At 53.7% G+C, this 17937-nt stretch overlaps 2 protein-coding genes across 3 annotated transcripts in view; both read left to right on the forward strand.

The window, feature by feature from the left end:
* Window positions 1-2046: 2046 nt before the first annotated feature.
* On the forward strand, window positions 2047-16970 carry LOC122386346 (serine/arginine repetitive matrix protein 1-like). The gene is made up of 3 exons (XM_043375460.1): window positions 2047-2304; window positions 15702-16596; window positions 16842-16970. Exons 2-3 carry the CDS (start codon window positions 15733-15735, stop codon window positions 16968-16970), a joined length of 993 nt encoding a protein of 330 aa, XP_043231395.1. The 5' UTR covers window positions 2047-2304; window positions 15702-15732.
* The window catches only part of LOC122386334 (ras GTPase-activating protein raskol-like), a 137008-nt gene continuing 135758 nt past the window's right edge, over window positions 16688-17937 (forward strand). For both annotated transcript variants that reach the window (XM_043375438.1, XM_043375439.1), the window contains exon 1: window positions 16688-17806. In XM_043375438.1, the coding sequence (XP_043231373.1) occupies window positions 17332-17806 (475 nt within the window). In that variant the 5' untranslated portion in view covers window positions 16688-17331. The remainder of the gene's footprint in view (window positions 17807-17937) is intronic.

Consider the following 17937-nt stretch of genomic DNA (forward strand, 5'->3'; position numbering starts at 1 on the left):
TAGTGCGCTGAACAATTTAAGCGTTTCAACATGGAAGGAAACAGTGTCCCAGATCCCTACACGCACACATTCAATCGAATCATGCGAGAGCAATGATAGCGTCAGTGACAAGAGAGTGCACATGCTTTTAAAGAGGGGAGGGATGGGAAGTTGTAGAGTTTCGGTCGTTACTCCGTCTCGAATGTTAATTTTCTTTGCCCATGTATCTGACTTTCGGCCCATGTATCTAACTTTTGGCAAATAAAAACTTACAACCTTCACTGGAGCTCTATTTGCAGTCAGAGGCCTTGGTTCACGTTTGAATTGTGTGTTTGGTAGGTCGACAAGCATGGTTTTGCAAAATATGCTCTGCGGAGCGATAAGGTATACCAATTGGAACGATTTGACTGACCTTTTGAAGTGCTTGGACCATGAATCTGTTATGCTAATGCATGTATTAGATGATGTTTTTCTGCATGACAGAACGGCAACCGCATCGATCTAAAGTAGTGTTTACCGCGATATAGTTTCTTAATTTTTTTTTTGTGGATGAATTGTACTCAGTAGTACAGGTAATGTATTTTTATGATATTGTGCTATGTCGCTTTACTGATTGAAGTATAAATCCTGTCGTATTGGGTAAATTATCTAATCAAAGAAGCTAAGCCACTCTGCAGTCTCCGTGATACCTAACTAATTATTATCCCACCAAAGAGGCTTGATAACTCGCCTCAAACCATATACTCATAAGCTGCCGGACGCCGGTGCTATGCATTTTCAACTCTGATGCATCCTGTTGGCCATCATGTTTCGTATTAAACATTTTTCCCTATTACTCAAACGCTCAGTCGCCGTTCATTCATAGCCATTAGGTTCTACCAATTACCTCTCAACCGAAATAGGTGCAAACAATTTACAGTCACATACTAATCATTTGTTTTACGTTATGAATGAAGCGTCCCCTCAGCACACAAACATGCAAACAGCATCTATCGGTATGCGATTTCTGCGATTTCCTTCTCTTATAGTCATGTTAACAGCAGATACCTATCACCATGAATTACTCCGTTAAAGTTCATTTGAACGCTGGCGACGTGAACCTACCAACACGCGACTAATCATTAGCACGTCTCCAAAGGAAGAGCCGCGTTTAGTAGAGTGGATATTCTAATCAGGCGGCCTGGAACGGCCGACACTGTGCTGCACCGACGGCTCTGGCCTCTGGAGACTGATGACAGCCGGTGATTTAGTGAGTCCACCGATGGTATTCATGGAAAATCGGCGGAAAGGTGAGTCGTGTGAACAGCCCGCCTAAATATAACACCATGCGAACGAAAGCCGATGATGAATGGTTTAATTCCAGGCTTTGGCGAGGGCCTATTTGTCTTGAGGTCTTGTTGGAGAGATCATGTTTTGACAGTGGCTTTTTGCACAGCCGAAGGAATGGCACATGCCATTACATAATGGTGGTTTCTATTGTAATGCTGAGGACGCCAAGTTATTAGTCTGACATTGTATTGATGAATCAGGACCGGTCTCAAATTGGGGCAGTGTTCGTCTAGCGAATGCAGCGATGCGACGCCTCCTGTCTGAGGCAACAGTTCTATTGGACTGGTCATTTTTGCAACCTGTATTTTTAAGCGCTAGCACTTGCAGAGTACTACCAAAATCCCCGAGGCGCCCATAGCACCGGCCAGAGAATTGAGCCGTGACCACAGCTAACCGACCCGCTTCACCGCCGCACTGGCTGGTGGTCATATTGCGGTCCGCTATACCCCCTGGGCTGGCTGCATAATTCGGAGCTGGCCCACTGATTCCGTTGCCGGACCGAACCGTACTACACTGTCGTTCTCTCGCTGAATTTTACCGGCGTTGGTTGTTCTTGTGCTGATCGTCCGGCGCCGCCCGGCGGAGGCTGGCGCGCTCTGCGCCGGGCTGTCTGCGTCGCTCGCGCCCGGACCAGCGGCGCTAGTGTTCCGCCGAGCCCGCTCTGAGCCCGGGCAGGTACCGCCGCCGCCGCCGCGCGCTGCCCGCCGCCGTCAGGTCGCCAGTCGACGCCGGTAGGCGGCAGCGTGCGCAGGTGCGGGGTGGGCGCGTGAGGACCGAGCCGGCGCACCCGGAGAGTGCCTGGACTGTGCGAGTGTGAGGGCCTCCAGCCAGAGCGGTGGACTGGAAGGGACAGGACGTCTGAGTGAGGGACAGTGAAGTGTGCAGCGAGACAGACGTGTCAACCCGCACTCGAGCGAGTTTGTGCACGAGAACTCGCGAGTGGCGGAGTGTACCGCGGAGTTTGCGGGCACAGGAGAGACGCGGAGAGGACTTCAGGTACTGCTGAGGATGGAGGCGTTATCAATGCCAGCGTGCAGTTATCTCTAGTGCCGTGCCAGAGCCTGCGCCATCTCACTTCGGCCTCCCCGTCATGGCCCCGTCATGAAAAGCGATCTTTTTCTGTTACAAGGATCCTTCAGTAATGGTCTTCGCTCCCGCTTGGTTATGGTCGTCACCTGTGTCGAAAGTGTGCATAGTGTCGGAGTCCATTATTTCAGGTGTGTGGGCGCAAATTTGCGTGGAGGTCTATCACAACCTTGACTTGTCACCCTCATATGCATGAGAACGCCAATCACTAATGAGAAACAGCTTAGTCTGTTTTACGTGGTCACGGTCGTCAGCCTATGGGCGGAATGGAACCCACGACCAGCGCTCGGACTGACGTCTGCTCGCCGGCGCATCGTTAGCCTGGGAACGTTGTTAATAACATGGTGGTCGGCAGGCCACAAGGGTTCAGTCCGATGTTAAAGGTGGGAGCTGCTTCTCGGGCAGCGCGGCAGAATGTCGCATTATATGTTCAGACACTTCGGTGATTCTGGTGCTCACACCTGTGTTGGCGCTGGACACCTACCTACATACTCGTACGTACATACGTGTTTGCGTTGGACCGAGTAGGCGCCTCCATTTGGATGGTTTCGCGATTTGCATGTCTGAGAGAGACTGTTTACGGATCTCGGCAGGGTGTCGCACCGTGCTGAGCTCTTCTCGAAATGGAAGACCAAATCCGACTGAGAATCTACTCGTCGGTGTAAGGAGGCTGAACCTCACACCTTTCGTGCATTCCAGAGAAAATAATCTACGCTAAGTCGTGGGAATGCCTTCATCCGAAAGAACCGCGTATATGCATAGCGTGAGCTCGACAGTTGTTTTCAGAGGCATGCTTTCCTGGCATCCTTAACGCTGAATGGATGAGTTTCTCCTTACTCAATAACTTCGCCGAAATTTCGAACCTAAACGGCTCTGTCGAGGGATACGACTGTCACCACCAGCACTATGGCTGTCATGATTTCATGTCAAGATGAGCAAGCAGAGAGCGGTACAGACGTTGCTGTGCAATCCCGTTTTCTTATACCGTAGGCAACTCTGCACATGTGGCACGCGTCGCACCGCCCCCATTGCCACCGCCGCCGCCGTGCCGCCTCACTGCCGCCGCCGTTCCGTTCCGTGCCGTGCCGTGCGTTCCCGTGCGATGCTGGCGGGCAGGAAGGACCTCCCCGCCACTGCTGCCGGTGCAGCTGACCCGGTGAGAGCCCGGCGCTCGCCGATATGGGTCAGCAGCGCCGAGCCCACCCCTGTCTGACGGCCTGCCGGCTACCGGGCTGGTTACGGGAGCCACCAGATCAGCAGCCGCGCAGAGAGTCACCGGCGCCTGGTCCGGGGAGCGATACCGACTCCGTGGCCGGCGGCAGAGATGATCCGCCGGACAGACTGGTTGGAAGTGGACAGCACCGCTGTGGTGGTGGATCGACACCCTCCTCTGGACTGGGTGGACCGTGACCCAGTGGGAGGATGAGCCGCGGTGGAAGGTAGCCAGGGCCTGTATCTACTGGTACGGGTGGCTCCATGTCCATGGCGGGCTCCAACAGCCACCACCGGGGGATCCGGTTTGTCTGGGACCGGGGGATTTGCGGTGAACACTGGGTCACACTCATGACGTAGTCTGTACGGCAGCTTAAAAAATCCTGGCGAAGAGCCTGCTAACCTGACTGACCTCACACTGCTGCGGCAGAGGCGTCCGAGTCCAGTCACGCACACCTGTGAGAGGCACCCGGAACGTCAGACCCGCGAGATCGCTGCCAGACCCCGACTCTCCTGTCGTCCGCGACATCGTGTCCGTGTCTCTGTCGGTCAGTCCGTGACCGATGGTCATGGGCTGGGATCCTGAGCTATCTCTCCTCCTCCGGGAGATCGGGGCGGCACATTCCGGCGTGATGTCTCCTGTCCGGTCCGCACGAGTCTAGCTGTCCCGTCCTGTACTGTCCTGTCCTGTCCGCGTCCAGCCCCCGGGGACAGAGCGGTGGGCCATGCCCATATGGAGCCGGTGCCGGGACAGGATGCGGTCTCGGCAATGGTATCGTGTGTCTCCCAGCCTCTGGACGGCCGTCATTGTCTGTCGGCTGCCGGACGCGGCCACCGCAGACCCAGCGAGCGGCCACCGCGAGAGAGCCGTCCGCGCTCACACAGTGACATCCTAGCGTGTCTCAATGAGCACTGTAACGAATGGAGCACCGACGGGCCTCCAAATGAAGTGATAGGCAGACTGGTGGCTGGTATGTACTTGGTTGCATGCATCTTTATGACGAAACCTGAGCCGTTGCGTGTCTTCTTCAAGCAATGCCGTTTGTGATCGCGCTCGTCCATCCATGCCTGTTCTATCTGTTTCATTGTATTGCCCAAGAGAAAAGTTATCGGTTGGCACAAAAGTGGCAAAGAGGCCGACGCTTCGTCCTTCTTGATAGTCACGCAAAAGTATTGTTTTGAATTAATGATGCATGTGTCTGGAGCCCAGATTCTTGCAAATTATTATATATTCATCGCAGGTGTTACTCTTTCTGCCTTTTTGGTGAGATGGTTCGCACCACTGGGATCAAACATTTCGCTGCTTTTGGGCAAACATGGGCACAGTTCCTGTTCAAAATCTGATCAAGATAACACAATGGAAGCTCATTCTCAGGGTTTTGAAGCCGCCAGACCGTCGATAAGGCTCCTTTGTGACGCTCGGATGAAATCGATCACGCTGGGAGCGGATGTCGGCTCTGTTTTTACAGCCAAACAACGATGGTGTACCGCCGAAACCTATCAGGTTTCGGGTAATTTGCGCAGGCTTCCCACTACAGACAGTGAGGTCACTTCAAGTATGTCGACTTGTCATGCGCGGTAGACAAAGACAGTTCCTCGTTCTTACGCTCGATTGTGAACCTGTTCCGAGTTCATCGGCCTGAATCCATTCATGCACTGTTTTTATACACTGTGGTTTTTTCCATGTCCCGTTGCAATCAACTTCAACCAAACAATGAAACCAAGTGATGTCAAAGCAAGTACTTCAGCCGGCTTAGAAAAACTCTGTTCGTCCGTTTCATGCCGACTGCAAGGCTGGCTGCACCTGAAAGCCACATCTCAGCTGCTCACCGTCCGTGTCGCTGCGCCGCGATCCGTGCCAGACACGGGACGGGCTATCCCGTGACAGATCCGTGCGGCTCATCACACCGGCCGTGACGGCGCGTGACGGGCGCGGTGGGCCGTGACGCCGGCTCGTGACGGTCCTGTCGGCCGCGCCGCGAATACCCCTCGGTGCGGCCGGCCGGAGCCACGCCCGCGCGTTCTCACAGGCCGGCGGACAGGTGCGTGACGTCTGTGTCCGGCCGGACCGGCGCGGCGGCGGTAACGCGACGCCGAGACGGAGCGGTCAGCGTCGGAGCGGCGCCGCCAGACGCGGCCCGGCGCGGCAGGTGTGCTCAGAGGTACTCACTGGCAGGGAGGATACGCCTCATTTCACTCAGGCTGACCGTCATGCTTGATGTGCTTGTAGCGGTCGGCGTCCCGTGTCCAATGTTGGTTTTCTAAACTGACCATACACATTCTTCGCGACTATATAAGTGCCTTACTTCAATGGTCTCTTCCTCCCTCCACTAGGCAGCCGTTTTATCGCGTAACCTTTGCGTTACTCAGATCGGTGGTTACTGGCGTCTGGTTGCAAGTTCGTGAGATCACCAAACTAACCAGCGCTCAAGAGACGGATATCAGTCCTCTGAGCTGATCCCTCTGTCTGCCATTTTCCTCTTACCAGCTCCGTGAGAGTAGATAGGAACGCTCGCAAAAGCATGGGTGTATTTTATCTCCGAGAAGAAAAAGACATTTAGTAGCTGCATCGTGAACCTTTTAAGAGCGGCAGTGGAGCTGCTATGTCTTATCTGTTTGTGATGCTGCAGCTCCCGCCTGATAATTACCCGCATCACTGTCAGCTTATGGCGCTGAGACGACAGCTTGGTGATGACTGACAAAATTACTAATGGACTTTATCCGCTGCTCCAAAACACTAGAGAATAAAACATTGGGAGATAAATGGCGCATGGAGCCTTGGGCAACTGGCATAAATCCTGTATTCCATATGGAAGTTATTTTGCTCGCTCTTTTCCCACAACAAATAATACTAACCGCCGTGCTTTTATACAAATACCAACTCTTTATTAATGTTAAAGATCAGATGACCCTCGGTTAGTGAATGATAGCCATTCGAGTGCTGTAGTTTTTCACGAAAGTTTTAGATCCTGCTACAATGCACCGCTTTTGTCCGAAAGACTATTCTGATATGAACGTCCGTCTCCCTTCCATCCACCTTTTTATCGCACTCCGCCTTTAACCTCGGCCCGATAGCGTCTAACCTCGCCGTCGCTGTGTTGACCCGTGCTGACCGCCGCGGCCGCCCCGCCCGCCCCACATCCAGGTCACCGAGGTCAATCGGTCTCTGATGACCAGTGGCAGCCGGGCCGGCCCGCGCCCACTGCCCGACGTGACCCTCCACTTTGAGTCCACAAATTAACGAGCTGCGCGCACCGGCGGCCGGCCTCGGCCGGCTCATTAACCAGTCTTTCCGAGGCACGCCGCGACGGCTCCAGACGGCGCCCCGGAGACCCGATCGCCGTCCCCGGACAAGGGCAGCGGACACGTTAGTAAACACGGCGCTCGGCCGGCGCCCTGCGGCTCGGCACAGGTCGAGTTCTGATGGATAGGTGCTGGAGAGAGACGCATTGCAGCCGTCAACCTCCGTCCGGGGCTTACTGACGCGGGAATGGCTGTTTTGAACACGTCGTGTCAGAGATAGAGCTCACTAGTGTTTTACGGCGACAAGCTATCAGCCGAATCTGCTATTAAAGCGGAGTTACAGTCTCGGTTTGAATGTCGACCGTAAAATTCACTTCTGGGCGTTTGTAAAGATGTTTTGATTTTCTCAGAGGCCAAATAAATTCATGACATACGGCCTATCTTCTTTTAAAAGCATCTATAAACGGAAAGGTTAGCTGCTTGTGAGCATAAAAAAGAAGTCTAGACTGAGATGAAATACTGAAGTTCGTGGTGATCGCTGCGAGACCCACCACGCCCGTCTCCCTGAGCGCCCGGGACGAGGAGGCGGTGTTCGTTTCCTGTTCCGCGCTGCCGTCTCAGGACCGCTCGTCTCGCCGGCTCGCCGCCCGCCGCCGACCCGGCCCGGCTTGGCCCGGCTCGCGTTGCGTGAGTCTGGCTCGGTCAGCGGCCGGTCGGCTGACTGCGTGCACCCGAGCTCGGAGGCGTGGGGCGGGCACCGCCTAACGATTCACTCGCGGCCCGCGCACGGCCTGCGGTGAACTGGCGCGCGGCCATTGACCAGCTATCGGCGCGCGGAGAGACGCCCGATCCGGGAGCGGCCGCCGCCCGCCGCCCGGCGTCCAAATCACGGTGCTAATGACGGCCGATGAGGCGGTGCGGTGACGTCCGCCAGCGCGGCTCTAACGCGCACCGCTACCGCGGCTCCGGCGGGCCCGCCGACCCGCTAATGGGACGCTAAACGGGACGCTACTGACACGGTTAATGGGCGCCACTAATGCACACCGCTACTGGCCATTCTCTAAAGCTAGCCTGAGATTATGCTATGGAATATGAATGATGTATAAGGAAATGTTTTTATAGAGTTATCATTAGGTACTGGATGCAAGGATTTCCTTCACTGCTTATTTTTCTAGTGTGGCATTCTAAGGGTTTTTAATATAACTAGCCGATGATCTGCTTCATAAACGAACAAACTCGTATCGTATCGAGGTCAAACAGTGTGACGGCTATTTCTTTCTCTTTTCATCACGACAAACGTTAATACCGGGCGTGTTCCATGCAATACGGCGCCCCATTACGCTGACCCCGCGGGGTCTGTGTCTGTTGGCCTCCGTCGGAGGCGCCCCTCTGTGTGCGGTCAGCAGGGGTCGGCCCTATTACCGCGACCTCCGGCGGGCCACAGTCGCGGCGCCCGGTCAGCCAGCAATCCGGCACCGCGGCCCGATTTATCGACATGTTTTTACGCCGGGACCATGCCGAGCTGCCCGAGTGGCCCTCTGACCTTGCCCTGGTCACCGGATACCTACCGCCGGGTAGAGTCGCCGGCAGGGGGCACCCCGTGACCGGCACTGCCGGAAGGAGCAGTGGCTTTGGACGCTTTGGGCACCTCCTTAGGCAGCGCTGAGGTACAGCTCGCCGAGGAGATGTATCTGCTGTTGTCTCTTTATCGAGCCCAGTTAATGACTTCCCCTGCTGTGCGGCTCTTGTTCAGCCTGTTGTACCGCGCAGACACAGCCTGATAGAGCACTAGTGGTGTCAATCGGTCACCGAAAATTTCGGTTACCGAAAAGATATGCTGACCGATTTGGTAATCGGTCGGTCAGGTCCCCCCAAAATCGGACACTTTCGGTCACCCTGCCAGTGAAACTATTTTCAAAAAGAGAAAGTATTCCATTTTTGCCTAGGTAAAATGAAATTTATTGGGATGTTAATGATAGAGTTGCAAAATTTTCCCCAAATGCCAAACGCCACATTTTGGCAACTTCATTATTAGCTATCCCACCCAGCAGGCAGCAGCCACCCATTGTCCAACCACAACTACAAGCAGGCTGATTGTGACTCAGTTGGCCCCACAAGTACACACAATTTTGAAACTCTATTCCAGTCTAACTGTTAAAATTTCACCTGTAATCAAAGAAGTATTGCCTACAAAAATCATTAAACAGTCATCAAAAATGCAAGGACAAAAATAACTTGAATTACTGAAATGTGTTTCTGAAGACTGGACAGTTTGAGTTAGCACAAATTAGCAGTGATCACATTTACATTTCACAGGTGTTCTACTATTCCACATTATCCTTAAATATTGCAGGTACCAACCAAATGTTTGAAATCTAGATGACCACAACATAAAAACATAGGAATCTTGACAAAAACTACAGATTCGGCCCATGTCCGATTTCTAGAATCTTCCACATTCCAAACACAAGGAAGGATTTCGAAACAGATGCGCCATAACAGAGATTTTAAACCAGCTGATTAAGTTGCTGCAAAAAAAGTTTTGGATTGTTACATGCTGCCTCGTGAATTATTTTTTTGATGTAAATGACCCAACACGATATTGAATTCTAATGAATTCAACATTGTGAGTGTAATTCACTACAAGAAAATTAATTTTCCTTCAATAATTCAATCCAAAGGGCATATAGGTAAATAAATATTACGTCATCATCATACATCCTTTCGTTAGGAAAGAGAGGATCTTAAAAGTCAATCCTTGGTTCTTCTTCTATTACTTTTTGCGCCACTTTGGCGCCACTTTGTGTTAGGTAATTTTGTCTGCATATTTTGTTTTCTTGTAAAGATAAGACAAACAAGAGATAAGACAAAGTGCCTGTTTAATGAATTTTCATTTCATTTTTGGGACAAAATTCAAGCTCAGAGCTACCTAATACCTGCCTTTTCAGCTGGATTTTCAGTGTCAAATTCTTTGTAGAGTATCTCAGACCACATCTCAAGACTCAAGGCAAGTTTCCAAGCAGTTTTGATGTGTTTTGTGGTGTTTTGATTCCGCCTTTTCTCCTAGGGAATGTTGTCATGAACATACCTATTACCAACCATTTGACTTACTAATTGATCGTGCTTTTGCAACATGAATGAGCATTCTTCCTTACATAGACCACAGTAAATTCTTGACAATTCTAATTAACCCAAATCTGTGAAATGCTGAGGTCCATGTGTTACTAGTTGCTACCCTCAGCAATGTAACTTCTACCACAAAATGTATTTTGCAGTGGCTAAGAATTAAATGAACTTGGACTGAAATACCATTTCCCATTATTTTCCATCAGAATTTACCAAATGTTTTAATTTTGAGGTAGAGTAATAGCAAATAGAATTTCGGTCAAATTTCGGTCAAATTTTGGCTTGGGATGTTATCGGTCGGTATTCGGTCGGAAAATTTTCCCAGATTTTGGTTTCGGTCGGTATCGGTCAGACATTTTTTGGAAAATGACATCACTATAGAGCACCCTGCAGCTGCTACCCCAGCCGTGCCGCTGCGGAGCACCTGCAGCTGTGCCTCAAAGTTCCAACTAACGTCCAGCGTGCATGACATCTCGATAATCCGGGTACCCTGGAGCGGACCGATTCCCGTCACGTTGTCAGCGACCTTGGCACTATAGACGCCGTCGTTCACCTGTATGCAGCTCTGTCCGCGGCTGCTGTAGGCTGTATCCGCTGCATGCAGCTGTCCGCGGCCGCTGTATGCTGTATCCGCTGCATGCAGCTGTCCGCGGCCGCTGTATGCTGTATCCGCTGTATGCAGCTCTGTCCGCGGCCGCTGTATGCTGTATCCGCTGTATGCGGCTCTGTCCGCGGCCGCTGTATGCTGTATCCGCTGTATGCGGCTCTGTCCGCGAACGCTGTATGCTGTATCCGCTGTATGCGGCTCTGTCCGCGGCCGCTGTATGCTGTATCCGCTGTATGCGGCTCTGTCCGCGAACGCTGTATGCTGTATCTGCTGTAGGCGGCTCTGTCGGCGGCGGTTAGGTCCGCATGCCTGCCTGTCACCGGGTGGCCAGCAGCCCGGGGCCCCTGGCGTCCGCGGTGACCCCTCTGGCGACGAGCCAACGCCGTTGGTCACTGTGAGCCAGCCGATTGTTGCTGACTTGCGCTCGGACAAGGCTCCCCACTGCACAGTGGGGATTTTTCCGATCTAGCGCCTATTAATTCAAAAAATATTTTTTGGATTTTTGTTTATTTTTGTGTCAGTAGGGCTAAGAAATGTCTGAATTTTTCATATATGGCATTGTTTCATCTGTATGTCCACAGCAAAACTAGGAAAAATGCGCCCAAAGTTCACACTCATGTGTGATTACTCAATGGGCTCAGCAAGGCCCGAAAGTATAGCTCAATTTCATTGTCCTGTCCTGTTGGTTTTAATCTTGCGAGGTCTTAAAGTTGCATATCGTCTGAAAGGCACCTTTATTAGGAATGGAATGGCAAACAGAAAGTATGCCACAAACTTACTAAGGTCACAAAAATGCCCTTTACAAAAAAACCCTTACAGACACCATATTGAAGGAATGGTATTCTAAATAAATGTAGGAAATCAACAATGTTCTCCACACTTTTCCACTCCGAAATATATCCTATCGAATTCGCCACTTTCTTCTGCACAAGACAACGCCTAGTTTGGCTGCCGAAACTTGCCTGAACACGGAATATTCACATTAGAGTATCTTAACCCGCGAGTTGCTGGGGGGGGGGGGGCGTTAAACGCCCCCACTTTTTTCGCCGGGCCATAGCATAAAAACGGCGCGCCGCAGGCGCGCCAAATTTTGGGTACCTGTAGGAAATTGATTGAAGTTTATTGTGACAAAGTTTCAAAAAAATCGGTCGGAAAAATTTTGAGATATCGAGGTTTTAGTGACGTCATGATTTCTGAGTTTTCGACAAAAAAGGGCATATGTTCAGAAAATCATCTAAAACCACAGAATAGGTATACAGACACGCCGTAAACGCCATTAGACTGCCAATACCATGAACAATCAAATGGCTATCTTCGATTATTGATTGTCGTTCCACATTTTCCAAAATCTTGAACTGAATCTTGGCAATTTCTCGTGACTACTTCACGACCATGATGCATGCATTTCTTAAATTGAACTTTTTGAGCCAAACACGTACACATATGATAAAATGAATGTCACCATCGTGTTCTACGCCCCAAATTACCCATTAAACGTGTGTCAAAGGCTGTGAATATTAGTTTTGATTTTTGGGGATAAGTGCCTACCCGGTTGACCTGACCTTGACCCTGACCTATGCTTGACTGACCCCTACATGGAGCTGACACTCTTGTAGGCCTTATATGATGGATTTTGCACCGTTTTGACAGAGTTTATGACGAGAGGCGCCCATTGCGAAGTCCTGAAGTCCATGCTACTGAAAGCCCGATTTCAGGTGTTTGACCTGACCTTGACCCGACCTGTGACCTCAAAATCCAACTTTAAAGTACTCATCTGAAGCATCTCGTCGCGTTCTTTCGTTTGCCGCCTCGTGCGTTTCGCTGCGCCTATCGGTTCTCGAGTTATCGGCTGGGGGCGTTTAACGCCCCCCCCCCCAGCAAACGGTGGGTGGCGAAATACCCCAGCAACTGCCGGGTTAACACCCCACTCGAGGAGCGCTAGGGCAAACAGCACGATATAGGTATGTTCCGGACATAGGCGAATAATTTTACTTCGTGATTTATATGATGCATATTTTCTGAGACACATTCATTAGGAATAGGATGACAAGCGTAAATTATACATACCGTAACCTTATTAACCATCGCACTTGTGGGGAGGGGGAGGGGGAAGGGGTCGGATAAAACCCCATGGTTTTCCGCAAATTACTCGCGCAAAAAGCGGCCGATCGCGCCGAAACTTTCGGTACCCTCGAGATCATCAATTTTACATCTAACCTAAAAATTTCATGACTCTGACCCAACTGGCCTTTGACCTGTGGCATATTTCTCGAGACCATGTTTGGCCGGAATCGCGATTCGGCGTATGCCAGCTCACATTATCCGCGGTTTCCAGTCTTTTTGTGGTTTTAAACGTTCAAATATGTGAAATGATGTTGGTGCCATGCATAATGGTGGGAGTCAAGGTCACGTGAAGGTCAAGTCAAGGTCATTGACCTTTTGATGACCTTGGTTCACTTTTTCGAGTTTTACTTGTTTCTAGGGTAGTTTTTGGTGCTGATTTCGATTTTAGCAGCCATTTGAATATTTACGAAGTAGTTCTAGTGCCTTCGTTCCATGTTACGAAGCTATCAGTAGTAGGTGACACTTCTATGGATGGCCGGCAGGACGCCTACTAATTGATATAACCTGACCTGACCCGACCTGGCCTAAATGCATAAAGACATCGTCTGTGATCAAAACTAACATGAAATTCGTGATCAGCATCCCAAAATACCACGTAACACCCTAACTTTGCGAAGTTTCAAGAGGTCTCGATTTCCCAACTTTAGTTGGGTCATTAAACTGACTTGGAAAGTCAGCTTATGACCTTGGACTTTGAAATTGGATATATTCGGCCTAATTTCGTCATAGGCAGCACGCTTGACTTTTCCGCGAAGCTCTAGCTTGATCAGGGGCCAAACGGCTGAGCGGGGGGTCCAATTGAACCCCCTATACTATGTTGATTATGCACATTTACAGGTAAAATTCTCACCAAGACACACCAGCCAACATCTGTGCACAATCTGGCTACAATTCTACCTATGGTTTGCCCTCTACGAATAAATACGTGCTAGATCGGAAAAATCCCCACTGTGCACTGTGGTGAATGAGGACGTGCAGGTTCGGCCGCCGTCAACTGCGCAGCTTGGTACAGGTGCGGCGGTGTGCCTTGCCTCTGAGCATCTGGTTACAGAATTACAGAACACCTGAGGCCTTCGCAGAATGCTGAAGCTCTCGATACTAGTGAGGCGCGGCTCGATGCTGTGACGATTGACGTATCTGGTCACTGCATAAAACATGAGCGCCGAAGCCGAGTTGGTGAATTCGGCAATGATAATTTTATAGCGCCTGGTATGTCGGACCATCTGTTCCGCACCAGGCCCGCTGCCTGCCGTGGAAAGTGGTTCAGATGCCGGCTCGATGGTAACCCAGTCCCCTCGTGGATAAATCCTGGTTCTCACGTAATTAGTCATGAATTCTATGATCTCGAAGGAAATCTCACATCGGCCCAGCTGTCTGTACAGCTGTAATGAGTTTGTTCGAGGCCCCGAAATTTCCGCCGGTGCTGTATGTAGTAGTGGCTGGCACGATTTCTCGAGAAATCTCCTAATCTCATCCGGCGGCCGGTATCTGAAATGAGACCGGTGGTGCCGCCGGCCTGTGCTTTCCGTGCTCCGCCGATTTTCCTGTCCGCGCGTTTGAGCGGTGCCGTGACGGCCTCCCCTTCCTCCCTGTCCTCCCTATCCCTGTCCTCCCCGTCCTCCCCTTCCTCCCGTCCTCTCCGCCAACGGTCAGCCGCACCTCGACCTGCGAGGGAGGAAGTCACGCGCTCGGGCAGACCAATATTGACCGACCTGAGACGGCGGACTGCACACAAACGGCGAGCGCAGAAATGGCGGACAAGCTCCTCCGGGACGCGGCGGTCAAACACGCGCAACTGTTCTTTGGAACGTGTTTTGAAAACACCGGATAGGTCTTGTTTCAGTTCAAGAGCCCGTCATTTTACAAAGGATGCATTGCGCGAGTTCGGTAATTGATGATCAAGCTAGCCACGCCTTACTCGTAACGCAATGGACTGCCACCTTTCGCAATATGGAGCAGGTGCTTCAATACTATCAATTGATCATTTATTAGAGTGTGTAACAGGAAATCTGCTGTGGTCACAAAGATTGGAGCGCGCTTCCTTACATTTTCTTGTCAAGCTGTTCTTTCCCTGCAATTCACTTCCCCCCGCATCGAAGCTGTAATTCGTACCAATACTCATTGCTCACTCATCGGTAGCGTTTACAGCGCATGTGCACTCCATGCGTGCTCATATGCCAAAGCTACTTTAGCCTTTAGTTTAACACAAGTTTTAATATGAGGCACTTAATTGCTAAAACTTGTTTAGATAGGCCAGGAAATTTTTTTTTTGTCCGACGGCACGATGTTCCTGAAGGCTCTCTACTTTTTGAGGGACAAAGCTAGCCGCATGACTGACTTTGTAGCTCTGGCAAATTTCTTGCCGTCTGAAATTCGCTGGCCCGCCGACCTGGTTGTCGCTCCTTTGTTCGCCGACTGGTCGGTCGGCCGTTGGGCCGCCGGGCCGGCGCGGTGAAGTTTATGAACGCGTTTCTCACGGATGTCACCGTGGGGCCGAGCCCTAATTGCTGCCATCCATCCGCTGGGGTAATACGGTCGTGACCTTCGGGGCCCGTGAGGGCGCGCCAGCCCAACTGGATGACTCAATATTCGCCATTGGTGGGTTTTCCTCGAATACAGGTGGCGATGAGTGGGCTGTTGGATGGTATCCATAAACAACTGGGCTATTTTGTGCCTCCATAATACCTTGTGTTTGTTCTCTTGAGACGGCATTATTTTGTCGCACACAAAACTAGCGCATCCATTCAGTAAGGTGCTGTTTTTTTACCTACTTGGACTGATTCTCAAGAGTCCTCACAAACTTCAGAAACTTGCGGACGAGCTTTCTTCTCACCAGTTTTTATCGGTCGATTTCTATCGTCTCATCGGCTTATCCCGAGCCGATGCACCTATTATGGAGAGTGGGTCACGGGGAGGCGGCGGTCGTAGCGCACCTCACGGCGTTCGGTGACGCAGGCTCTGGCACGGCTCTAATGTCCGATTATGTTCTGTATAGGGTAACGCGGTGACAGTGGAAGTGGAACACCATGACCGGCGGGGGAGGAGAGAGACTGTGGGCCGGCAAGAGCCGGTTTGAGAAGCGCCCTCCGTCGCGCACTGAAGGAACACTCGGCCTGTCGACGGGACAAAAGTCCCCCTCGGAGAGTGGCTCGGGGAAGGGACGCGAGGCGGCGGGCCGAGATGGTCGCGTGCGGCGCGCGGTGAATCTCTTCACCTCCGGTCAGCGAGGCGCAGAGAGTTCGCCGGCCGCCGAGCCTCGCCCGCCGCTGCAGAGCCGCATCTCGGGGATGCTGCGGCGGCACCTGCTGCCCCGCCAGCCGTCCTTCAGTGGCCGGGAGGAGGCGGCGAGAGGCCGTCCGCCGCCGCTCCTCCGCAGCGCCTCCGAGCTGACCGGGCCGCCCGTGCGCCGGCCGCCGCAGCGCAGCGACTCACTCTCCAGACACGATATCACGCGCAAGTCGATCCGGCGCAGCAAGTCGTCGGTGGGGGACAGCCAGAGACTGCGGCCGACCCCGCCGCCCCGGCCGCCACTTCTGGGGTCGTCCTTATCTCCAGCAGCGTCTAACAAGTCATCTTCGTCGGCAGCATCTTCGCCGACATCTACGACCTCACCGACGCCGCCCCGGCCGCCTCCGCGACGCTCCTCGGCGCAGCAGAGCCGGACCGCGACCCCCGCTCAGCCTGAGGTCTCCAAAGGTCGGGCGGCCACCCCGGCGGCTTCCCGGCGAGTACCGGCGGCGCGCAACTCCGGCGCCGCTCAGACCGCGGTGAACGGCTCCGTGGTCGGAGGCTCGCCGGCTCTGCGCAGCGTCAGCTCGGTCAGCGGCAGGCGGGTGACGGCCAGTGTATCACCCTCGACGGGACCGACACCCACCGCGCGCACCCGCGCCGTGACGGCCCCCACCGGGCAGCCGGCGGCGCCTGCGGACGCACGCCGGGCGTCCCCACGAATCGTCGTCAGCACGCCAGCCACCGATGACCTTCACACGCAATCTCCGCCGTCAGTGGCGTCAGCTGATGGCGCGATTGTGACCCGCGTCAGCACGACACCGGACGAGACGCTGGTTGCACGCATCACCGTTCGAGCGCCGGACGAGACGCCCTCCTTGACCACGCCAACGGCAACCTCTTGTAGCGTGACGACGCCGGTAGCGGCGGCAGCACGGCCCTCTGCGTCAGGCAGGGAGGCGAGCAACACCGCAGATACAGCCGGCACCCGAGTATCGCGCACCCGGGTCACTGTCACCGCTCCGGCGGAGGGTGACGGTGGGGCGGCCCCGTCTCCGCCGCCCCTGCAGCCGCGTGTGACCGGCGTACCCACCGTGCTGGTCCGTGTGACGCGTGACGAGCGTCACGACCAGCACGACACGGCCTCCGAGACGAGCGACGGGTCCTCCGAGGTCCGCAGCCTGTCGTCGCAGCCGACGGAGGAGCGGCGTGCGTCGGCGGCCGGCCCGCGGGCGCGGCAGCGCGTCCGGCCGCCGGTGCCGCGTCGGGCGTCGCACCCCGTCACCGACGCCGACGGTGAAAGTGTGCCCGCTCGGTGGGGCGGCGCGGGGGCGTCGTCGCCGCCGTGGACGGTCGACGAGTCGGCGCCGGTGGCGCAGTGCTCTTCGCAGGGTGCCATGGAGCGGTCGGCGGCGCGGCGGCTGGGTGTGATCGCCTACCGCGGCCCGGTGGTGGGCCGGGTCAGCGCCAGCAGCTCCGGGGTCAGCACCGGCACCGAGGGCTCGGCTGACGACGCCAGCGCCGGCGCCGACGAGCTGCGGGAGCCCGGCGAGCCGCTCAGTGAGGAGGACGAGCCGGTGGTCCGGCTGCGCCGCTCGCCGGCCGGCTCAGACCTGGAGGACCTCGACCTGGCCCTGTTCGAGACGGACGGGGCGGCGGAGCGGGCGGCCGAGGCCGGGGGCGGCTCCGGCCCGCCGGCGGAGAGGGACGCGGAGAAGCTCAGTGTGCTGAAGCGACTGGTGAGGAAGTCCAAGTCGCTGCACGCCAAGGTGCGGCCGTCGGGCGGTCAGACGCCGGCGGGCGAACACAACAAGTACGGTGTCTCGGTGGAACAGGAGCCGGACGCTGCCCGCGGACAGCAGACAGACTCAGGTAAGTTCACCGGGGTGCGGAGTGTCGGCGATGGTATAAAGGATGTCCGGCTTACTGGAGCGGATTTGTAAGGCCTCGTCTTCAAATGTTTTATTTTGGCTATCATTTACACCATCAGCTGATATCAGCGC

Source organism: Amphibalanus amphitrite, unplaced genomic scaffold (assembly GCF_019059575.1).
Source record: "Amphibalanus amphitrite isolate SeventyFive unplaced genomic scaffold, NRLGWU_Aamphi_draft 000247F_arrow, whole genome shotgun sequence".
Taxonomy (NCBI): domain Eukaryota; kingdom Metazoa; phylum Arthropoda; class Thecostraca; order Balanomorpha; family Balanidae; genus Amphibalanus; species Amphibalanus amphitrite.